Here is a 21,688-nt window from a genome sequence, read left to right as displayed (position 1 = left end):
TGTGCCTGGCTCTAATATATCACAGGATATGTTGTAAACTCTAGTTATGCTACTGTGCTACAGAACACCAGAACCAACTCATCCTCACTGCATTCTGGTACCAATTATTTGACTTCCCTATCCCTGCCCCGCTCCCTTTTCTGGTCTTTTTACTCTTTTCTTTGATGAGGTTGACTATTTTAGCTTTCACAAGTGAGTAGAACCATGTGGAGTTTAGTTTTCTGTCACTGCAACAAATTACCTGAGATAAACAACTTAAAACAAGGAAGGATTTTTTTTGTGGGGGACTGAGGCTCATGGCTTCAGAGCTTTCAGTCCATGGTCACTTGGTGTTTTTGCTTTGGGCCTGTGGTGGCACAGTACATCACAGCAAGCACACATGACAGAGGTCTGTTAACCACATGGCAGTTGGGAAGTGAAAAGGGGATGGAGTTCCAATATCCCAAGGGGTTCAAGGACACGTTCTCGATAACCTAACTTTCCTCCAATATAACCCATTTAAAGGTTCCACCACCTCCCAATAGTGCCACAGCCTGGTGACCAAGCCTTTAACACATGGCCTTTGGGAGACATTTAAGATCCAAATTAACTGGGTGTGGAGGTGACACCTGTAATCCCAGCAATTCAGGAGGCAGAGGAAGAAGGGTAGAAAGTTTGAGGCCAGCCTGGACAACTTAGCAAGACTACCTCAAAAGTAAAAAGGGCTCGAGATGAGGTTCATTGGTAGAGCACTCATGGGTTCAGTCCTGGTACTGCAAATACATACATACATACATACATACATACAGAAATTAAAAATCCAAGATATAATATAGTATTTTTATTCCTATGCCTGGTTTGTTTAAAATATCCTCCACTCTCATCTACATGTTGTTGCAAATGATAGAATTTCATTTTTTATTGCTGAATAATATTCCACTGTGCATATTTTTTCATTCATCCATTGATGGGCATCCATATGCTGGTCACTGTGAATAGTACTGCAATAAAAATGCAGTACTATTTTTTTTTGGGGGGGGGTACCGGGGATTGAACTCAGGGGCACTTGACCACTGAGCCATACCTCCAGCCTTGTTTTGAATTTTATTCAGAGACAGGGTCTCACTGAGTTGCTTAGTGCCTCACTATTGCTGAGTCTGGCTTTTCTTTTTTTTTTTTGGTGGCACTGGGGATTGAATCCAGGACTTTGTGCATACGAGGAAAGCACTCTATCAATTGAGCTATATCCACAGCCCCTGAGGTTAGCTTTCAACTTGCGATCCTCCTGTCTCAGCCTTCTAAATCGCTGGGATTACAGGCCATGTGTATGCCACCATGCCTGGTGAAGCCATCTTTTTAATAGACTAATTTCATTTCCTTTGGAAATATACTCAGTAGCTGGATTACATGGTAGTTCTATTTTTAGTTTTTTGAGGTGATGCCATCCTGTTTTTTCATAATGGTTGTATTAATTTACATTCCCTCCAAAAATGTATAAGAGTTCCCCTTTCTTCACATTCTCACTAACAAAACATACATAATTTTAAATGGTCAATACCAGGGCTGGGGATATAGCTCAGTGGTAGAGTGTTTGTCTAGCATGAGAAAGGCCCTGGGTTCAGCCCTTAGTACTGTGGAAAAAAAAAAAAAAGAAGAAAGAGAGGAAGGAAGGAAGGAAGGAAGGAAGGAAGGAAGGAAGGAAGGAAGGAAGGAAGGGTAATCACTGATTAAAACCACCAATTGCCAGCTAAGTGACTATTTTCAGGTCACCTTCATTAATGATACGCTTTTGCTAATACTTATATGACATTTACTATGAGCCAGGCACAGCACTAAGGTTCCACTTGGATTTTAATCATTACAGTGCTTGCCCCCACCTGCTTCTAATTGAAGAAACTGAAGCACAAAGTGATGAAATGACACGGACATGGTCATATACCTAGTGAGTGGGGATTCAAACTCAGGCAGTGTGAGGCCAAGACCTGACCTCTGAACTCCTGCACGGGCTCCTTCGTAAAGCACCTATTCTAAAGCAGGAAATACATGGGACACTATTAGTGGATTCCAGATTTTAACAGGACACTGAAAAACCCTGTGGAAATTTAAGTTCTTTTTTTTTTTTTTTCTTTCTTTTAGGGAACCAAAAACTGAAGAAAACACAAAATCAGATGCACAAACTTTTTCATTTATAAAAAGATTCTGCTCCTTAGTCAACTACATTTATTTAGAATCTTTAGAAACATCTCACACATGCATTTAGCAGTTTTATTTTCTAACTCCAATCAGTGATATCATCACTATAGTTAAATGACCCAAATGATGAGGCTGGAACAACATATGTGGCTCTAAGACCAATACTTTTATAAACTTCCATCTTCCTATCCTCTCACCTTGTCAGCAGGTTCTGAAACAAAACCAAACCAAAACAGAACAATACAAATAAAACTTTTTTGGGAAGGCAATTATTTATTAGTGATGCAAACAGAGGCATAACCAAGTATGAGAAGGACTAGTTCCGCCAAGTTACAACAGCAACAAGTATCACAGTTCTTTTAAGAGGCTTTCAATAGTGTGACCCCAAAGGATAATGTGTAAAGAAACACAACAACCACGGATTATTTAAAAATGTATATTTAATGGCTATTCCATCAAAATTAAGCAGAATTACATTTAAAAAGAATCATGTGCATATGTATCTATCTAAGGTGCATTTTCAAGTGTCATTGGGCTTCACTTCACTTTGGCTGCCTGAGGTGTTCTTACAGACATAGTTAAAACAGAACATTCTGAGGCTGGTGGCTTCTCATGCATTGGAAAGTGAGATCCTGGATATATGAGAAATTCGAAAAGCTGTGTATCATCTTGAAAAACTCAATACCAGTCATGAAATACATTTTCAAAAGAAAATTTAGGCACTCTATACTTTGGAATAGCCACAAAGTATTCCAACAAGAGTTAATGCACTTTGTGATTATACCTACTCAAAGACAATTTTCAAATAAAATCTATACTTACTTATTTTTGTGGTACTGGGAATTGAACCCAGGGTGCTCTACCACTGAGATACATCCCAGTCCTTTTATTTTTTTAATTTTGAGATAGGGGCTCACTAAGTTGGTGAGGCTGGCCTCAAACTTGCCATCCTCCTGCCTCAGCCCCCCAAGTGGCTGGGATTACAGGTATGCACCATGGCACCCAGCAAAATCTATATTTATTAATAAGATTTTAAATTAAAGCCCATTAAATTTTGGTAATTACTGTGAACAATCTGCAGCATTGTCTTATAGTTAAATAGTGCTGAACTACTTCTATTATTGACTCTGATATTTATCCTCATGGTAAGTTTTTATAGAAGACCCTAGAACATTCATTAAGAAGCATCTTCGCCCTTTTCCTGCTAATATGTCAACAAGAAGGCCCATAATCAACATTATAGGGATTATATTTTCTGCTGTAGTTGCTTTCTTTGCATATCAAACTTCAGCAAAAGAGAGGCACCCTCGGGGCCAGGAAACATCAGCCAGGCGTTTTCTCCTGCTGGTTCCTAGGCTCACTTTGTTTGCTCAGTTATTAATGATGAAGCATGTAGTTCCACCTAGTTCCTACAGTCTGTGCTGTTGTGTGGGCTGGTATGGAGGTAAAGGGAGGATAATCCAACTAGTCATTGTACTTTGCACAAGGCCAAGGCCACCCAGAGCTCATCTGACTTGAGGCAAAGCTTGGTGACCTCTGGGGCTTCTACTTCCTCATATGAAGACTGAGGGGTGTGGATGATGCTGCCTGAGACACCATTAACTCCAGATGAACTTCACAGACTAGAACCTGTTAGCATTGTTAGAACTCAGAACATGGAGGTTAATTGTTCTTGTCAAGAAGGAGCAATTGCTCAGTGGTGTGCACTTTTGTAGCTCAGAAAGCAATTAGAAAGCCTTTCAGAATCTTTAGGAGATTACAGTCTGCAAATTGACTCATCAAAATCACCAATGACTAACATGTAAAGTTTCATCCAGAGAAATGAATTTGAGACTTAGTTGACTATAAGTCATCCAGAAGAGAGTACAGTAATTTCCCTTTGGAGAATATGGGTCTTTCGTCATGGGGGAATTAATTTCACTGCTAATGTTTGCTGGCTTACTTGAAGAGACAATTAGCACAAGTAAATCATGAGTGAGATGACAAGTGGCTTAGCATTTGCTTCTGTTCATCACATGAGATCTGAGCTGCTATTAGGCATCTGTCTGAACAGGGTGGGGGGAGAGAAGGGGTAAGGAACAGGAGGCTGTTAACTCCAATTTCAGCAAATATAATCAAAACCAGTTACTTCTAATTGGCAAACATTGATGTTACAGGCAAAACAGAAAAGACTTGTTCATTCAGACTTTAGAAATTAACTTCACCAGAGGTGACAGAAGCTGGGAAAAATCAGGCAGATGACTGTTGGTTTGGGAAAAATCACTTGGAACCTCAGCCTGTCTCCTGAGCAGAGAGAACGAGATGGTAAGAACATCGTAAATTTTACTTGAGGTGGCCTTTTATCTTCACCCTGAACTTCGTCTTCCTATGGATATTCTAAATAACAGCATCTGTCTTGTGATCAGGGCCTGTGGCTCACGACAGCACAGTTAAGGTTACAGTCCCTCTCTGGTGTTTTAGAATGGCGACAGCTTGCTCATGAGTGACACCTTCCAGGGTCTCACCATTAACAGCTAAAATCTGATCACCTCGCTTTAATCGGCCGTCATCTGCAGCTGCTCCCTACAAACAAGAAACATTCCAGTTTAATCCAGGGTGAAATGGTTTAATATTACATTAATATTAAAACCTCTAACTTGTGTCTGTGTGAAGGAGGAACTTAAAAAACTAAAGTTTTTTTTTTTTTCTAGGAAATATTTTAAATTAAGAAAAATGGGGGCTAGGAATATAGCTCAGTTGGTAGAGTGCTTGCCTAGCATGCACAAGGCCCTGGGTTCAATCCCCAGTACCACCAGAAAAAGAGAAATGTAGGATATATTGTTTGAATAATAGTGGGTGTATAGAAACTGTAGCTATGAATCATCTAAATAACATACCAATAGAAATGTACTGACACATTCCCTTTAATAGAGGTAGAACCTTATTTCAATACTTAGCATTAAATGTGATTGGATGTCATATCATGTCATATTCATGGAAACGTAATATACAAGAGAAGGCAGATAAAATTGAGTCTGGTGTTAGTCTTATTGCCAATACCATCTTCATGTAAGGTTCCCATTGCGTTATTAAGCCATCAGAACTGTCATCTGTCAAAAGCAAGTGTAGCCTTTAAATGGGTGAATTGCATGGTATGTGAATTATACCTCAATAAAGCTGTTATAGATATAAAAGTGTGGCATCTGTAAAACTTTGTAATCTATTCAAAAGCTTCAACTTCATATTTGATCATCTAAATAGGTTTTCAAATGACTACTTTTATTACATATCAGTCATGCCTGGCTCTTCAAAATGGAACAAAGAACAAAGCAAGTGAAACGTGGATTTTTTTTTTTTTTCATTCTAAAACTGAGTATCTAAAAATGCTGTGATATTACTAGAAATGTTCTACATTAGAGTAAGGGAATAAACGACCTAGAAAATAATTTATAGGGGGCTTTCTCTATCTGTTGGGATAACTGTTAAAGTTCCTTGAAAATCAGGGCCAAAAGTCCTCTACTGGAGGCCAAAGTGCTGGGGAAACAAGGGCCACGGGCACAGACCCTGGCCAGAGTCCATCAGAAACTGAGCCAGGAGGCTCTTGTGCTCCACGGCAGCATGGAGGGCCAGTGGTGCTCAGGCAATTTTCTAGAACTTCTAAACAACAAAAAGGGTAGAAAATTCTTGTATGAATTGTACAATAAAGAATATTCAAACCAGGTCTACACTAGGGTAGAGGAATACCAAAATTAAATAATTTGCAGATTCATTCAAATTCTTTAAGAAAGTAAAGTGTCAGTGGCATTAAAGTAAAGACAGGATCCCATACGTGACTTCAGGGAATAAAATCAGAATTACTAGACAATTCAAAATTACTTTGGGGGAGCCAGATGAACCCATAATTCTAGCTATTTAAGAAGCCGAGGCAGGATGATCATAAACCCAATGTCAGCCTGGGTGCACTGGGAAAAAATTTTTCTTTTGCTAGTTTTTGGTTTAATTCTCTATAGAAAACTTTAAAATTCAGACATATTGGTTTAGTGTAACAAAAAAAGGAAAGAAAAAAAAATTTTTTCAGCACAAGAGATCAAACCCAGGCCCTCTTGCATGCTAGGCAAGTGCTCCACCACTGAGTTACATCCCTAGGCCTCATTTTTTGGGGGGAGGCGGGAGGGTACCCAGGGCGCTCCACCACTGACCTACATCCCCAGTCCTTTTTATTTTTTATTTTGAGACAGGGCCTTGCTGAGTTACCCATGCTGACCTGGAACTTGTGCTCCTCCTGCCTCAGCCTCCTGAGTTGCTGGGATTACAGATGTGCCACTGCCTGTGAAAAGGTCATCCTGTGTGAGTTTCAATCCATTCATTAAACCCACTAGTCTTGTCCTATCGATGGCGGTTGCTTTTAAAAGCACACCAGCAACACACAGCTATTTCATGATCAGCTGTGTATGCTGGTGATCTGGCTTCCTGTCCCACTGGCCTCTGTGAACATGCAGATAGGTACAGTGGGAACAGTCTGATGCACTCACTTTGGACTAACTAGCCCTGTCTCTGGACCATGGCTGATGTGGCCACAGTGAGCCGGTGATGAGGAACACCCTGGAGGGCCTCCATGGAGGACAAGGTGGGTGGCAGGACTTGCCAAATCATGGGGGACCAAGCTCACTCTGTAGCCATCCCACTACCTTTATAGCTGACTCTTTCAAAAGCAAAGTATCACAATGACCACATAAGAAGAATGGTCATGCCTCCTGCAGTGTTAAGCATGTCTTAGGGGAAGGATGGTCAGTGTGTGATTTAACTACTGTAGGTGTCAGCAGGTGGGGTGTCACTGTTATCCACAATGTTTCTGAGCTGCCTTCTCTCTCCACTTTCACCCACCTGCAGTTCAACAGTGTGTGTTTGGGAATAATAATAATAATATGCCTTCTTAACAGGTACCCCAGCAGGATGAAACAGATGGGGATATCTGCAGCTGCCCAGTGTGGTCCAGAAGCAAATGCTAAATGACTTAAGGGTTTATATTAGGCCTCAGGCAGGCCTAATTAAAAGGTGATGCTCTGCACATATAAAACAAGTTTATATTTAATGCATAATATAACTTTCTAGAAAGAGACCAGATCGACCTTAAGATAAAGATTTCTGCTTTTGAACACCTTTATTTGTGTGTGTGTGTGTGTGTGTGTGTGTGTTATGGGGACTGAACCCAGGGAAGCTCTACCACTGAAAATAAAACAGTCAGACAACTGGATCAATTCATAAACAAATGATTGTGATAAAACCCACGAGACAAAGGCTGCAATATCAACACCAAACACTTTTCAGAGATCTTCAAACTTAACAGATTCCAGTGTAAAAACTCTAAGTTAAAAATAGTGACTCTAAGAGCCTTCTAGAAGCAGCAGTAGTAGTGGACATCTCAGCCTCTTACTAATTAACTAGGATTTTTGGAAGTAGTTTAATGCCTGAAAAACATGGTATTCCCCAGAATTAGTCTAACATGTTACCTCTTTGGCAAAGTTGTGGACCAAAGAAACCACGCAGATCTAAAGCATCCTGAGGTTTTCTGTGATGCGCAGCGATTTATATTTTTAAACTCATCTGAGGCTTGTAGAGAGCTTTCTGCCTCAGACCTTTGGTGGCTGACACATTTCTCTTTCTTCTTCTCTCTCTCTCTTTCTTTCTCCAGCACTGGGGATGGAACTTGGGGTCTTTCTAGTACTGAGCTGGCCATGGTATCTTTTCTTTAAAGACAATGCAAAATCTTTTTTCTAATCTAGACCCCTAGACCAATACTCCAGGGCCAGCTTCTAAAGAATGTGGTGCCACTCCCTAAACTGTTGCTGAAAGAAGACACTCCTTAAAGTCTGTGAGCAAATCCTGTGAGAGAATCCGAAGAAAATTCTCTTGACTCTATTACTGTAAAATATCTTTTCTCTCACTGGTGTAGAGATTTCTTATAAAACTCACAGGAACTAGGCAGACATGCACACATCACGGGTAACCCAAAGTAAAGCAACACAAAGCACTTTAAAAAAATTCTCACCTAGTTTTGATTTAAAAAAAAAAAGTACAGTAAAAAGGAAAAAAATACCTTTGCAAATATAGTCTTGACATAAATTGGCAGGTCTCCATGGGGACTTCCATAACCCCCTACAATACTAAACCCCAATCCTTCAGAGCCTTTCTCCAAAGTAATAATCTTAGGTGGAGGTGTTCTGAAAGCACAATGCATGCTGTTTAATTCGAGAATAGGTACGGAGAGGGAATTTCATTTTAATGGACGAGCACAGATTTGAGAGAGACTTTCATACTGTGAAGCTATGAAGGTAAGTTTACCATATCATAATATTAACAATCTGGAAACTAATTTTTAAATTTCCCATGACATGCCAACTCATCAATAATATTCTTTTTTTTTTTTTTTTTGATTCAAGGGATTAATTTAGGGGCATTAGGCCACTGAGCCACATCCCCAGCCCTATTTTGTATTTTATTTAGAGACAGGGTCTCATTGAGTTGCTTAATGCCGTGCCAATTGCTGAGGCTGGCTTTGAACTCAGGATCCTCCTCTCAAGCTGCTGGGATTACAGGCATGTGCCACCACGCCCGGATAACAATATTCTTGATGGCTTAGGGTTTCTCTTGCATAAAATCCACTGTTTTCTAATTAGAAACAAAGTCATGATGCTGAAATTGTCCAAGCACAAGCACCCCTCCCCCCATGCTTGGTTTTAAACTCTTAAATGCACTGTTTAGAGCTGAAGGGAACTATCTTGAATGTGCATGCCACAGAGAGGGAGAGTGTCTCATCAGCGAGGTGGGAGACTGCTGTCCTCAGGTGGCCTCATGTCTATAACAGGTAATGGCAGCCTGTTAGCTCCTGCCTGCGTGCCCTGGGCACACCTGTCCCACTACTTCCGCCTAGGGTAGGAACTTTCATCTCAAAACATACCTCCAATGGAAGGCCCTCCTACTGCCTCAAGGGGATGAGTTCCATCTGCTCCCTTTGCTTTTGGTTCAAATTTCCAGGATGGTCCTCATTGTGCCATATTGCAATTACGTATCCGTCTTGTTTGTTTTTGTACTGATGATTGAACCCAGGAGTACTTTACCACAAAACTACATTCCCATTGCTTTTTATTTAATTTTAAGACAAGGTCTCATTAACTTGCTAAGGGTCTCTCTAAGTTGCTGAGGCTGGTCTCAAACTTGCAGTCCTCCTGCCTCGGCCTCCTGAGTTGCTGGGATGACAGGTGTGTGCCTTATGTGGCCCTCTTTCTCCTCTACCTGGTGTCAACTCTTCATCTCAGTCACCTGAGTACACCAATATGCTATATTTTGCTTGTCACAAACTCAGGATCATGACCATGTAGATGAGAACTAATGTCCAGGACAGAAGAGAGAAACCCAAATGAATCAAAACGGATAAAGAATCTGTTTCAAATGCACAATTTAGGTTTTCAAAGCTTCGACCAGTGTGGAAGCCTTTTCTCTCAGAAACAACACAGCTAACAATTAAATTATCTTTGTAGGCTCCAATAATTTAATCTAAACTCAGGTGATACTAATTTCTTATTCCCAAATGCTATTGTTCAAAGAGTAAGAACCTGAAGAATTCTGGTATCTCAGGCCCTATGATTTTTTTTTCTTAATTTTTGTTGTTGTAGATGGACAACATACCTTTATTTTATTTGTTTATTTTTATGTGGTGCTGAGGATCAAACCCAGTGCCTCACATGTGCTATTGAGGCAAGCACTCTGCCATAAGCCCCCGCCCCGCTATGATCTTATTGATGGTGGATGGTTCACTTTTTTTTTTTGTATTAGAGACTGAACCCAGGAATGCATCACTGAGCTACATCCCTGGCGCTTTCCACTTTTTTATTTTGAGACAGTGTCTCACTAAGTGCTGAGGCGAGCCTTAAACTTTGATCCTCTTGCCTCAGCCTCCTGAGTAGCTGAGATTACAGGTATGTACCACTACACCTGGCTTGGAGGTTCACAATTGATAGGGGAAGCATCATTTGTTTTGTGGCAGCATGAATGTCTGAGAGGCAGAGTCAACTGATGTAAACTCAGCCATTCATGTATTTGGAGAAACTTGTAAAATGGAATATAAGTGACCTTAGAATATTCGGTTCTGTCTGATTTAGAATATTCTTCCCTCTCTCCCTCCTCAGTTCTGCGTGGCTTGTTTTGGGGCTGACTTTCAGCTAGTTCCTTCTGCTGCCAGTTATTGATGTAGTCATGGTCTGAAGCAGGCATCCGCAGTAATTGCCATATAAACTGTTAACTGTTTTGAATGTCGCTCTGCTTATTCCAGTTCTTTCAAAACTCAGCCTAGGTATTAGCTTCCCTGAGTTAACTCCCTAATTGAGTTATACCCATATCCATGGTCACAGGGCCCTCCCTCACTGCATTCAGGTCTCCTACACTGACCCCCTCTTTCATAACTGTGGATTTATGGCCTATTTTTCTAATTCTCTGGCAGCTCCTTAAGGAGTAGGGCAATATCTTTACCTACATCCATGTTGGAATCCTTGGGACCTAGCTTTTGTAAAGTGCCTGGCCTTAGGCGCTCAGTAAATGTCTGTTGAAATAAGGATGAAGTATCCCCTTGGCTGAACAGTAATGACGTCATGAATAAAGCTCCACCTGTCTCCACTTTGTGGCCTTGTGAGCACTCTCAGTAATGGCCCACTGGCTAGACACATAATTGATTCATGTTTCCTCTTTCAAACACAGTCCCCATTTCCAAGGATATTGGAATGGGAACCTAGGTGCCCAAAGCCAGTGTTTGACGCCCTGGGGGCACCAAATCATTAAAGCCTTCATAATTGTGCCCATTTACAATGAGGATTGTGTTTGCAGGGGGAGGGGAGGAGCCAGGCTCTATTCTTTAACTGGTAACATCACATGGAGTCTGTCTCCATTTATCTCCCCGTATCCTAATATTTCCAATCAATGAGTTTTCCTTTTTAAAAAAAATCTCCAAATGTTAGCAGTGGGGGATTAGGAATGATTTTTAAATTCTTTTGTGCTAGTGGTTTCTGACTTTCCAGGAATCAAGAGTACAAGGGTACCTCTATTTCCATAGCCACATCAAAGGATATTAAGACACACTATTCTTCTATAACCATCCTGATTTTCTTTTAAAGGGCTGTTGTACCTTGAAAATGCATTTTTCTTGTCACACTTTAATGGCATATATTGCTTTTTTCAAAAAATTGGTACTGGGGCTTGAATCCAGAGAGCTTTACCATTGAGCTACATACCCAGACCTTTTCATTTTTTTAATTTTGAGAGAGGATCTTGCTAAGTTGCTGAGGGTCTTGTTAAATTGCTGAGGCTGGCCTTAAATTTAGTATTATCCTGCCTCAGCTTCCCAAGTGACTAGGATTACCGGCACATGTCACCATGTCAGGCAATGGCATATGTTAGAAGAAAGTAGAATGAACTTAATTTAACAGTCTTTCCAAAAAAAAAAAAACCTCAAAGATTATTTAAGTTGATGTAACTACCCCCTTAAAAGTTGCAAATGGCTGTGATCATGAGATGCTTCAAATGAACTACTGAGATCAGTCAACAAACATTTATTGAGCACCTCCTAGTGACCAGGCACTGGTAGTACTAAGGAATAACATTAGGTGGATTTCTCAAAGCATGCATCTTCTTGCACTGCTTCAGAATCACCCTGGGGAAGTTGTTAAAGCAGGTTTCTGATTTTTCTGTAGACCACCTAATCAGATCTTTACAAATAAGGCCTGGAGAAATACTGTCTGCAAACCCATTTCTTTAAACACCTCTTTAATAAACAATTATAACTGCAATGATGAATCTTAATGAAATATGGCAGCAAATATGACAAGATTTAATCTCAGAATAAAATTTTAGCTTAGAAAGTTGAGGGAACATGGTTCCTTGCACAAGAAAGCTGGTACACTGGGAATGTAGGTCTGTGGTTTCTTAGGGAGGGAGACACAGGGGACCATGTCGAAGTGGCCAGAGCAGTGTGTGCAGGCCCTGCAACGATGCTCTTTTAAGAGCTTATATGGTAAAACAGAGCTTTGTGGGAAGCAAGGGAACCCTAATGCCTTCTCTAGGAGCTGGAAAAAGGACCGTGCACTTCCTCTCCTCTCCTTTTGAGGGCATATTTTGGCATCGGGGAGAATCCTCAGGAGCTTGGCCCACACACAGAAGAAGCCCTCTGCATCTAGAATACTCACTCTGTGTCTTCTGAAGGGTGGTCAGCAGTGGGTGAGCCACAGTGGTGGCCTGTAGACATGTTTTCAAGCCGAGTGGCAATGGCACTTATATTGGTATCTGCTACAACCTGGAGGGGAAGTTAGAACAAGATATGTCATCATAGGCAGAGGAGAATTAGGGAGACCAGGCTGCACCCCGTGGGCAGTCCTCAGTCCTCATCTCATCCAACTTATAGGTAGCACCTAGATATTCACAAGGGATCTCTCTCTCTCTCATTTATATATAACAGTGGAATGCATTACAACTCTTATTACATATATAGAGCTCAATTTTTCATATCTCTGGTGGTATATATAGTATACTCACACCAATTCGAAGAGATCACATCACCCTCTCTTAATAATTCTCAGGACTCACACCTTCCTAATTTCCTGTCCACCTTTCTAGCCATTCCTTCATATCTTTCCAACCTTGAACTATCCAAGTGTCACAAGGCTCGGTCCTCAAGCATTTAGTCTTATCTTTCCCATCTTAATATGTTCCTTCAGACATATGACTCGTTTCACGAATTTAAGTACCACCTAAGTGATGATAATCCCTGGATCCTCCTTTTACCTACTTCCAAACCCATATAGCCAAGCACCAACCTGACATCTCTAGTGGGTGTCTCTCAGGTAGCCCAAGCCTGATTCTTGGGCTGTTAGGGCCTGCAGCCTTCCTCCTCTCAAGTGCCTGCCGCTTGATTCCAGTTTCATGAGCACCTTGGTGTTCACAACCCACATTCAACCCTCAGAAGACTCTATAGGCCTAATCTGCAAAAGCATCCCCCCACTTTTTTTGGTACTGGGGATAGAACCCAGGGTCACTTTACCACTGTGTTACATCCCCAGTTCTTTTTGAGATAGGTCTCACAAAGTTGCTTAGAGCCTTGGTAAGTTGCTGAGGCTGGCTTCAAACTTCTGATTTTCCTGCCTCAGACTCCTAAATTGATGGGATTATAGGTGTTCACCAAGGCACCTGGTCAAAAACCCTTTTTTTTTTTAACTTTATTTTATTTGTTTATTTTTTATGTGGTGCTGAGGATCGAACCCAGTGCCTCACACATGCTAGGAAAGTGCTCTACCCCAGAGCCACAACTACAGCCCTCAAAAATATCTTTTGTCTGGAGTTGTAAAACTCCAGACAAAATAGAGCAGGTTATCTCTCTGCCTTGGCCCCAGTCCACTGCAGCCTGTTAAAACACAGCAAATTATTTCACTCCTCTGCTTAAAACCATCTAAAGGAAACCAGAATCTCTTGGATCACAAGCTGAAGTCCTTACTATGACTGACAAGCTCATCTGCAGGTGATCTGCTGTGACACCTCTACCCTTTCTCCTAATGATCTCCTCTGCATTCACTCTGCCCCAGTAGCTGGCCTGCTTGCTGCTTCTCACAGGCCAGATCCCTTCCTGCCTTGGCACGAGCTACCCTGCCCTACCCCTGAAATGCTCTGCATGGGGCATCTGCATGTCCAGCTCCTTCACTTCCCTCTGGGTACCAGGGATCAAACACAGGGCTGCTCTATCAGTGAGCCGCATCCCCAGTCCCTTTCACTTTTTATTTTGAGAAAGGATCTCACTAAGTTGCTTTGGGCCTCACTACTTTGTTGAGGCCAGTGTTGAATTTGTGATCCTCCTGCCTTCCAAGCCACTGGGATTACAGGTGTGTACCACTGTACCTGGCTGCTCCCTCAGGTCTTCAAAGTCACCTTCTCTGAGCACTCTAAAATTTCCACACCAACATCCTGGTCCAGCTTTTCATGTCTCCTTTTCCCTGCTTCTGGTTTACTTCTTACCACCACTGCTACCCGATAAATGGTGTAGGTTTTACTTCATTCATCTTATTTATTATCTATCAATGCATATGAGAATGTGAGGGCGGGGACAGTTGTCTGCTTTGTTCACTGCTGTCTTCATATCACTAGAACGGTGCCTGGCATAAGGAGGTGTTCGATAAATAGCTGGTGAGTGACAGAATGGATGTCTTTGACTTCCTGAGATTTGCATTTTAGATGGTCCTAACCAAAGATATAATAGGATAATGACATTTAGATTATTTACATTGTGTTTGTATTCTGCAAATAACATTCTAAGGCATTGAGAAGAAATAAAGCTCCGAGAGCCTGTACTGGGGCTCAGGATGGAGTTTCAGCACTGAGTTTCTGCCACTTAATGATGCTGGGCTTCCTCATCTATTAAATGGGAATCGTAAAAGTCCGCCTTGCCTCCTTCTCCTGGAGTTGTCTTCTACCTCAACTAGGGCCACACCTTCATTCTCAGGAGCTCCTTGGTTACATGTTTCTGACCAGTGGTCCTGCTTCTAGGTACCTTGCCATCTGTAGATTACGTCTAGGACCTGCCAGGATAGCAAAATCTGCATATGCTCAAGTGAAAAAAAAATAGTATAATGTATGCATATAACTTACAAACATCTTCCTGTATATGCTTCTAGTGACCAGGGCCACATCTCCAGCCCTTTTTTTTTTTTTTAATTTTTTATTGTGGGTTGTTCAAAACATTACAAATTTCTTGACATATCATATTCCACACTTTGATTCAAGTGGGTTATGAACTCCCACCTTCACCCCATACACAGATTGCAGAATCACATCGGTTACACATCCATTGATTTACATATTGCCATACTAGTGTCTGTTGTGCTCCGCTGCCTTTCCCATCCTCCACCCTCCCCCCTCCCCACCTCTCCCCTCCCCTCCCCTCCTCTCTCTCTACCCCCTCCACTGTATAACCCTGAGGGTCTCCTTCCATTACCATGCAATTTCCCTTCTCTCTCCCTTTCCCTCCCACCTCTCATCCCTGTTAAATGTTAATCTTCTTCTCCTGCTCTTCGTCCCTACTCTGATCTTAGTTACTCTCCTTATATCAAAGAAGACATTTGGCATTTGTTTTTTAGGGATTGGCTAGCTTCACTTAGCATAATCTGCTCTAATGCCATCCATTTCCCTGCAAATTCTATGATTTTGTCATTTTTTAATGCAGAGTAATACTCCATTGTGTATAAATGCCACATTTTTTTTTATCCATTCATCTATTGAAGGGCATCTAGGTTGGTTCCACAGTCTTGCTATTGTGAACTGTGCTGCTATGAACATCGATGTAGCAGTGTCCCTGTAGCATGCTCTTTTTAGGTCTTTAGGGAATAGACCGAGAAGGGGAATAGCTGGGTCAAATGGTGGCTCCATTCCCAGCTTTCCAAGAAATCTCCATACTGCTTTCCAAATTGCCTGCACCAATCTGCAGTCCCACCAGCAATGTACAAGTGTACCCTTTTCCCCACATCCTCACCAGCACTTGTTGTTGTTTGACTTCATAATGGCTGCCAATCTTACTGGAGTGAGATGGTATCTTAGGGTGGTTTTGATTTGCATTTCTCTGACAGCTAGAGATGTTGAGCATTTTTTCATGTACTTGTTGATTGACTGTATGTCCTCCTCTGAGAAGTGTCTGTTCAGGTCCTTGGCCCATTTGTTGATTGGGTTGTTTGTTCTCTTATTGTCTAATTTTTTGAGTTCTTTGTATACTCTGGATATTAGGGCTCTATCTGAAGTGTGAGGAGTAAAGATTTGTTCCCAGGGTGTAGGCTCCCTATTTACCTCTCTTATTGTTTCTTTTGCTGAGAAAAAACTTTTTAGTTTGAGTAAGTCCCATTTGTTCATTCTAGTTATTAACTTTTGTGCTATGGGTGTCCTACTGAGGAATTTGGAGCCCGACCCCACAGTATGTAGATCGTAGCCAACTTTTTCTTCTATCAGACGGCGTGTCTCTGATTTGATATCAAGCTCCTTGATCCATTTTGAATTCACTTTTGTGCATGGCGAGAGAAAGGGATTCAGTTTCATTTTGTTGCATATGGATTTCCAGTTTTCCCAGCACCATTTGTTGAAGATGCTATCCTTCCTCCATTGCATGCTTTTAGCCCCTTTATCAAATATAAGATAGTTGTAGTTTTGTGGATTGGTTTCTGTGTCCTCTATTCTCTCCATCCCTTTTTAAGATTCCTTATAATTATTTGTAATACTTTATAAGATTACTTATAATCCTAATGCTGTGTAAATAGTTATACTACATTGTTAAGGGCATAAGGACAAAAAACAGTCTGCACATGTGCAGTGCAGAAGCAACTGTCCTAGGCGTAAATACATTTTCAATCTGAGGGTGGTTGAACCCAAGGACATGGAGGGCTGACTGCAGGGCTCATTGTGAGTACTGAGGGGACCTTTGCTGACGTATGAGCTGGATTTGGTAGCAATTTCAGAATCGGTCAACAGAGGGCAGAGCTGCCTAATCGTTACAGCTGCATTTGTTGAGTAGAAGAGCACAAAAAAGGCATGGGGGGCTCAGCACCACATAAAAACAAACAAAATAAAGGTATTGGGTCCATCTACAACTAAAAAAATAAAAATAATAAAAAAAGGTAAGAGGTCTGCCTCAGCTGGCTCAACACATGTTGGGTGGAGCATCCTACCTTGGGGGAAACTGCTACACAAGTTAGAGGATCCTCCAGAAACACCACATATGAAGAATGACAGCAGGAACTCAGAGGTAGGACAACAGGCTTGAGGAGGAAATGTCAGATCCTCCCTGATCACAAGTCTCACCTCACCATCAGCATTTTCTGCCGTCTTCCACAGCAGGTTTACTGGCAGTGTCATCTTGGCCCATGATCTCTGACACTCTACCTATTCTTATTGTACACTGTCTTCATAAACCTGCTCTATTCCAGCTTCTAGCCCCTTTACTTGGCCCAGATGTCCATGACCCCTTCCCTCTGGCTTTCCTCCTGCCGCTGAGGTTTGCTTTTCCATCTCTTTGTTATTCTCTATTCACTTCCTGGCTCAATTGTGGGCCCACCTCCCATCTGCACACTCAGGGTCAAGGGACAGCACATGCATTCCCATGGCTTTAAATGCCAGCAGTATACTGAAAACACCCTCTTAGTCTGCTACACCCAATTGACAATTTGAGATCTGTATTTTACTATCTCAAAAGGATAACAAAATTAACACCATAAGCCAGGTATGGTGGCACACACCTATAATCCCAGCAGCTGGGAGGCTGAGACAGGAGCATCATGAGTTCAAAGCCAGTCTCAGCAAGAATCGAGGTGCTAAACAACTCAGAGAGACCCTGTCTCTAAATAAAATACAAAACAGGGCTGGGGATGTGGCTCAGTGGTTGAGTGCCCCTGAGTTCAATCCTAGGTACCCACTCCATCCTACCTCTCCCCCACCAAAAATTAATTAACACCATAAAATCCAAATTTTTAAAAATTCTTTAGCAGTACTGGGCTTAAACCCAGGGGTGTTCTACCACTGGGCTACATCCTCAGTCTTTTCCATTTTTTATTTTTTTAATATTTATTTTTTAGTTGTAGTTGGACACAATACCTTTATTTTATATGTGGTGCTGAGGATAGAACCCAGAGCCTCACACATGCTAGGTGAGCACTCTACCGCTGAGCCACAGCCCCAGCTCCTCCAAGGTCTGGCTAAGTTGCCCAGGCTGGCTTCAAACTTGTGATCCTTCTGCCTCAGCCTCCTGAGTGGCTAGGATTACAGGCCTGTGCCATGGTGCCCAGCCAAAATCCAAACTCTTGATCAATCAGCCCATCCCCTTCATTTTACTTTTCTGCTAGCTTTTTTTCATTCAGCTACTCCATTAGAAATTTACTAGGCATAAAAACTTGGCTGTGGCTGGTGCATGTTCAATTGGAAAGGAAGCCAGGCTCTAGTCACATTGGTGCTCACTCTGAATATCCATCCACCTGGCACCTTCAGTGCTCATCTTATAAAGTCCTTGTTTAGCATCTGAATGGCCATCTTAAGTGACAGCTGCCATTTTAAGGAAAAAAGTTTCGCTTTCCGCCCAAAGGCCTTTCTGAGAAGGGCTCACCACTCTCTCATACCAACCCAACCCTTAACTGCCCAAATTAGGACCCGCCAGCTCTGATTCCTGAGCCTTCCCTGTAAGAGTCCCAGAACTCAAGCCTGTTTTGCCTCTCTCTCCTAGAGAGATGAACTAATAAACTCTTGGGTGTATCTCTGCCTGGTTTCTTTCATTTCTCGCTTACCAGTCTCTTGTTTGGTACTTTCCCTTCACATCTGCCATAGTAATTCACCACCAAATCCTCCAGATTCTACCTCTAAAACCCTTCTCCAAGCCGGGTGCAATGACATACACCTGTAATCCCAGTGACTCAGGAGGCTGAGGCAGAAGGATCACAAGTTTGAAGCCAGTCTCAGCAATTCAGTAAGACCCTCAGCAACTTAGTGAGACCCTGTTTCAAAATAGAAAAAAAAAAAATAGAAAAGGACTGGGGATGTAGATGAGTGGTAGAGCAGCCCTGGGTTCAATCCCCACTACGAGTAAAAACAAAAATAAGGGGCAGAGGATATAGCTCAGTCGGTAGAGTGCTTGCCTTGCATGCACAAGGACATGGGTTCAATCCCCAGCACCACACACACACACACACAAAATACATTTCAATGTTTATTTCTTATCTACAGGCAACCATCCTAATTTGATCTACCATCAAGTGCCTTATATCTGGAATCCCGACTCGGCCTCTTCTAATCTCTTTCCACAGTACTCAGCCGTCTTTTCAAATATAAAATGGATAATGGCAGCCCTCTGCTTAAAACCTTTCAGTGGTTTCCCCTTTTACTTGCAATAAATTCCAAGCACATGAAAGTCCCTCCCTAGCCTGCCCCTCTAATCCCTTCTATCTCTTTCCTCTCCTCTCTGCCTTTGCAGTTCTCTCCTAGAATCCAACCTACCCCATAACCAGTCAGCCTGGAAGTAGTTAAAACATCACTTCCCCCCACCCCCTCCCCATACAACCCTCTTTGACAACCCTTGTTACTGGGGATTGAACCAAAGGGGCACTTTACCAATGAACTACATCCCCAGCCCTTTTTATTTTTTTGAGACAGGATCTTGCTAAGTTGCTGAAGCTGGCCTGGAACTTGCAATCTTCCTTCTCAGCCTCTTAAGTCACTGGGATGACAGGCGTGTGTTACCACACCCAGTTGACCACCCCTGTTTAATTTCTCCATAATATTTTTAGTGTATTTCTGTAAATACACAGATGGTGTTGATACACATCTGTTTGACTATTATCTGTCTCTCCCACCGAATCACAGGACCCATGAACACAAGGATTGCTTATTTGCATAAGGTTAATGTGCCTAGTGAATAAAGATTGCTCAGTAAGTACTTGTGAGTAAATGACTCAATATAAAACCTTGACCAGGAATAAGTATTCTGCAATTTAACTTTCGGAAATTCCAGAGCAGAGTAGGACTGATGGAGTTAACATGGAGAGACTGTGAATTCTGGGTTTTGTATTTTTTTTTTTTTTTTTTTTTTTGTGGTACTGCAGATTGAATTCAGGTGTGCTCCACCACTAAGCTACATCCCTGGTGCTCAGCCCCAGGCCTTTTTTACTTTGAGACAGGTTTCCCTAAGTCACCCAGGTTGGCCTAGAACTTGTGATGACCTGCCTCAGCCCCCCCGTAGATGGGACTACAGGTATGCATGTACATCCATGGCAGAAAAACATCTCTTAACACAAATATATGGAAAAACTCACTTCCCGCCTCAAATTGCAGTTTTATTCCTCACCTCTTAGCTAGGAAATAAATACCCACTGATAACATTAAATCCTGGAGACCTCTCTGCCCTCAGGATTGGGAGCTGTACAAGCACTGCCGATTTAGTAGGAGTGGAATCCAAGTGGCTGAATGGGAAACATGAAGGACACTTGGTATTTTGTAGGAAGACCAGGACAACACAAATCTGTCACGCTCTTCACATCCCTAAGATGCCTGCACCAACTCTCTAGATCTTTTTTTTTTTTGGTGGTGGTGGTGGGTTACCAGGGGTTGAACTCAGGGCACTCAGATACTGAGCCACATCCCAGCCCTATTTTATATTTTATTTAGAGACACCGTCTCACTGAGTTGCTCAGTGCCTTGCTTTTGCTGAGGCTGGCTTTGAACTCACAGTCCTCCATGTCTCAGCCTCCCAAGCTGCTGGGATTACAGGCGTGCACCACCGTGCCTGGCTTTGACTCTCTACATCAATTGGCAATCATATCAATGTTCATAGCAGCTCAATTCACAATAGCTAAACTGTGGATATAACTTAGATGCCCTTTAATAGATGAAAGGATAAAGAAACTATGGTGTACACACACACACACACACACACACTATTACTAAGCATTAAAAGAGAATAAAATTATGGCGTTTGCAGGTAAATGGGTGGAGTTGGAGAGTATCATGCTAAGCGAAGTAAGCCAATCCCAAAAAACCAAAGGCCAAATGTTCTTCCTGATAAGTGGATATGATCCTAATGGGGGCAAGGGGCATGGGAAAATGAAGGAACTTTGATTGGGCAAAGGGGAGGGAGGGAGTATTGGGGGCAGGAAAGATGGTGGAATGAGATGGACATCATTACCCTAGGTACATGTATGACTGCACATAGGTGTGATTCCACATCGTGTACAACCAGAGAAATGAAAAGTTGTGCTGCAATTGTGTACAATGAATCAAAACACATTCTGCTATTTTATATACCTAATTAAAATAAACAAACAAATAAATAAAAAGATAAAGTCAGACTGAATTAAAAAAAAGAGTTGATTGGCATATCAGATTGGGTTTTGAAAGGAGCAGATCTTCATTCACCCAAAAAAGGGTAGACTACCAACAGGAAGGGGGAGGGAAGCTGTGACCTGCCCTCCTGAGGCGGTGCCTGCAGGGGCCACCAACACAAAGGAAAAAGAGGGGGCAATCCCTCTACCCAAGAAACAGCAGATGTGTGACATGAAACCTTGTCCCCGGGCCTAAGAATGGTGGAAGGTATTTGCATCAGTGGGAGAACCAGTAAGCATATTTCCCCCCACCCCCAGGCTGGTTTCCCCTACCACCACCACCACCACACTCACACCCCAGGGAGCTTCTTCCTCCAAATGAACCCCTGTAAGAGGCTTACCCTCCAAACAGTTCTTCAACTGTGCCTGCCTCTCAACCCATTTCCCTCAAGAATGTATTTAATCTGATACACTCTTTGGTGCCTTGGCTATGATGACATTTAATAACTTAGGTTAAAAGCAAAACTAAGCTCAATTAGACTTTGTTCTGTAAGGGAACACTGTGCGTTCAGTAGACTTTCTCTCTGAGTGATGAAGCACATATCTTTGTTGCATGGACCCTAGGATGAGAACCTCTCCTTGCAAACAGGTTTGAGAATGGAGAAGTC

General features: G+C 42.1%; 1 protein-coding gene and 1 non-coding gene across 8 annotated transcripts in view; one reads left to right on the top strand and one right to left on the bottom strand.

Moving 5' to 3' along the window:
- Window positions 1-2,594: 2,594 nt before the first annotated feature.
- Patj (PATJ crumbs cell polarity complex component) overlaps window positions 2,595-21,688 on the bottom strand; it is a 360,314-nt gene continuing 341,220 nt past the window's right edge. For 6 of the 7 annotated variants that reach the window (XM_046450923.2, XM_046450925.2, XM_058581534.1 and 3 more), the window contains 3 exons: window positions 12,384-12,490; window positions 8,249-8,372; window positions 2,595-4,734 (listed from right to left, as the gene is read on the bottom strand). In XM_046450923.2, the coding sequence (XP_046306879.1) occupies window positions 4,588-4,734; window positions 8,249-8,372; window positions 12,384-12,490 (378 nt within the window). In that variant the 3' untranslated portion in view covers window positions 2,595-4,587. The remainder of the gene's footprint in view (window positions 4,735-8,248; window positions 8,373-12,383; window positions 12,491-21,688) is intronic. The other variant, XM_046450926.2, reaches the window with a different exon arrangement.
- On the top strand, window positions 4,895-4,966 carry Trnaa-agc (transfer RNA alanine (anticodon AGC)). The gene has a single exon. It is a non-coding gene; the product is annotated as a tRNA-Ala (tRNA).

The sequence above is a fragment of the Marmota monax genome, unplaced genomic scaffold (assembly GCF_021218885.2).
Source record: "Marmota monax isolate L192 unplaced genomic scaffold, Marmota_monax_Labrador192_F-V1.1 WCK01_AAM20220418_F8-fsc00023, whole genome shotgun sequence".
NCBI classification, from domain to species: Eukaryota; Metazoa; Chordata; class Mammalia; order Rodentia; family Sciuridae; genus Marmota; species Marmota monax.
Note: the sequence above shows the minus strand (reverse complement) of the source record. Positions and strands in the feature narration are given on the sequence as shown.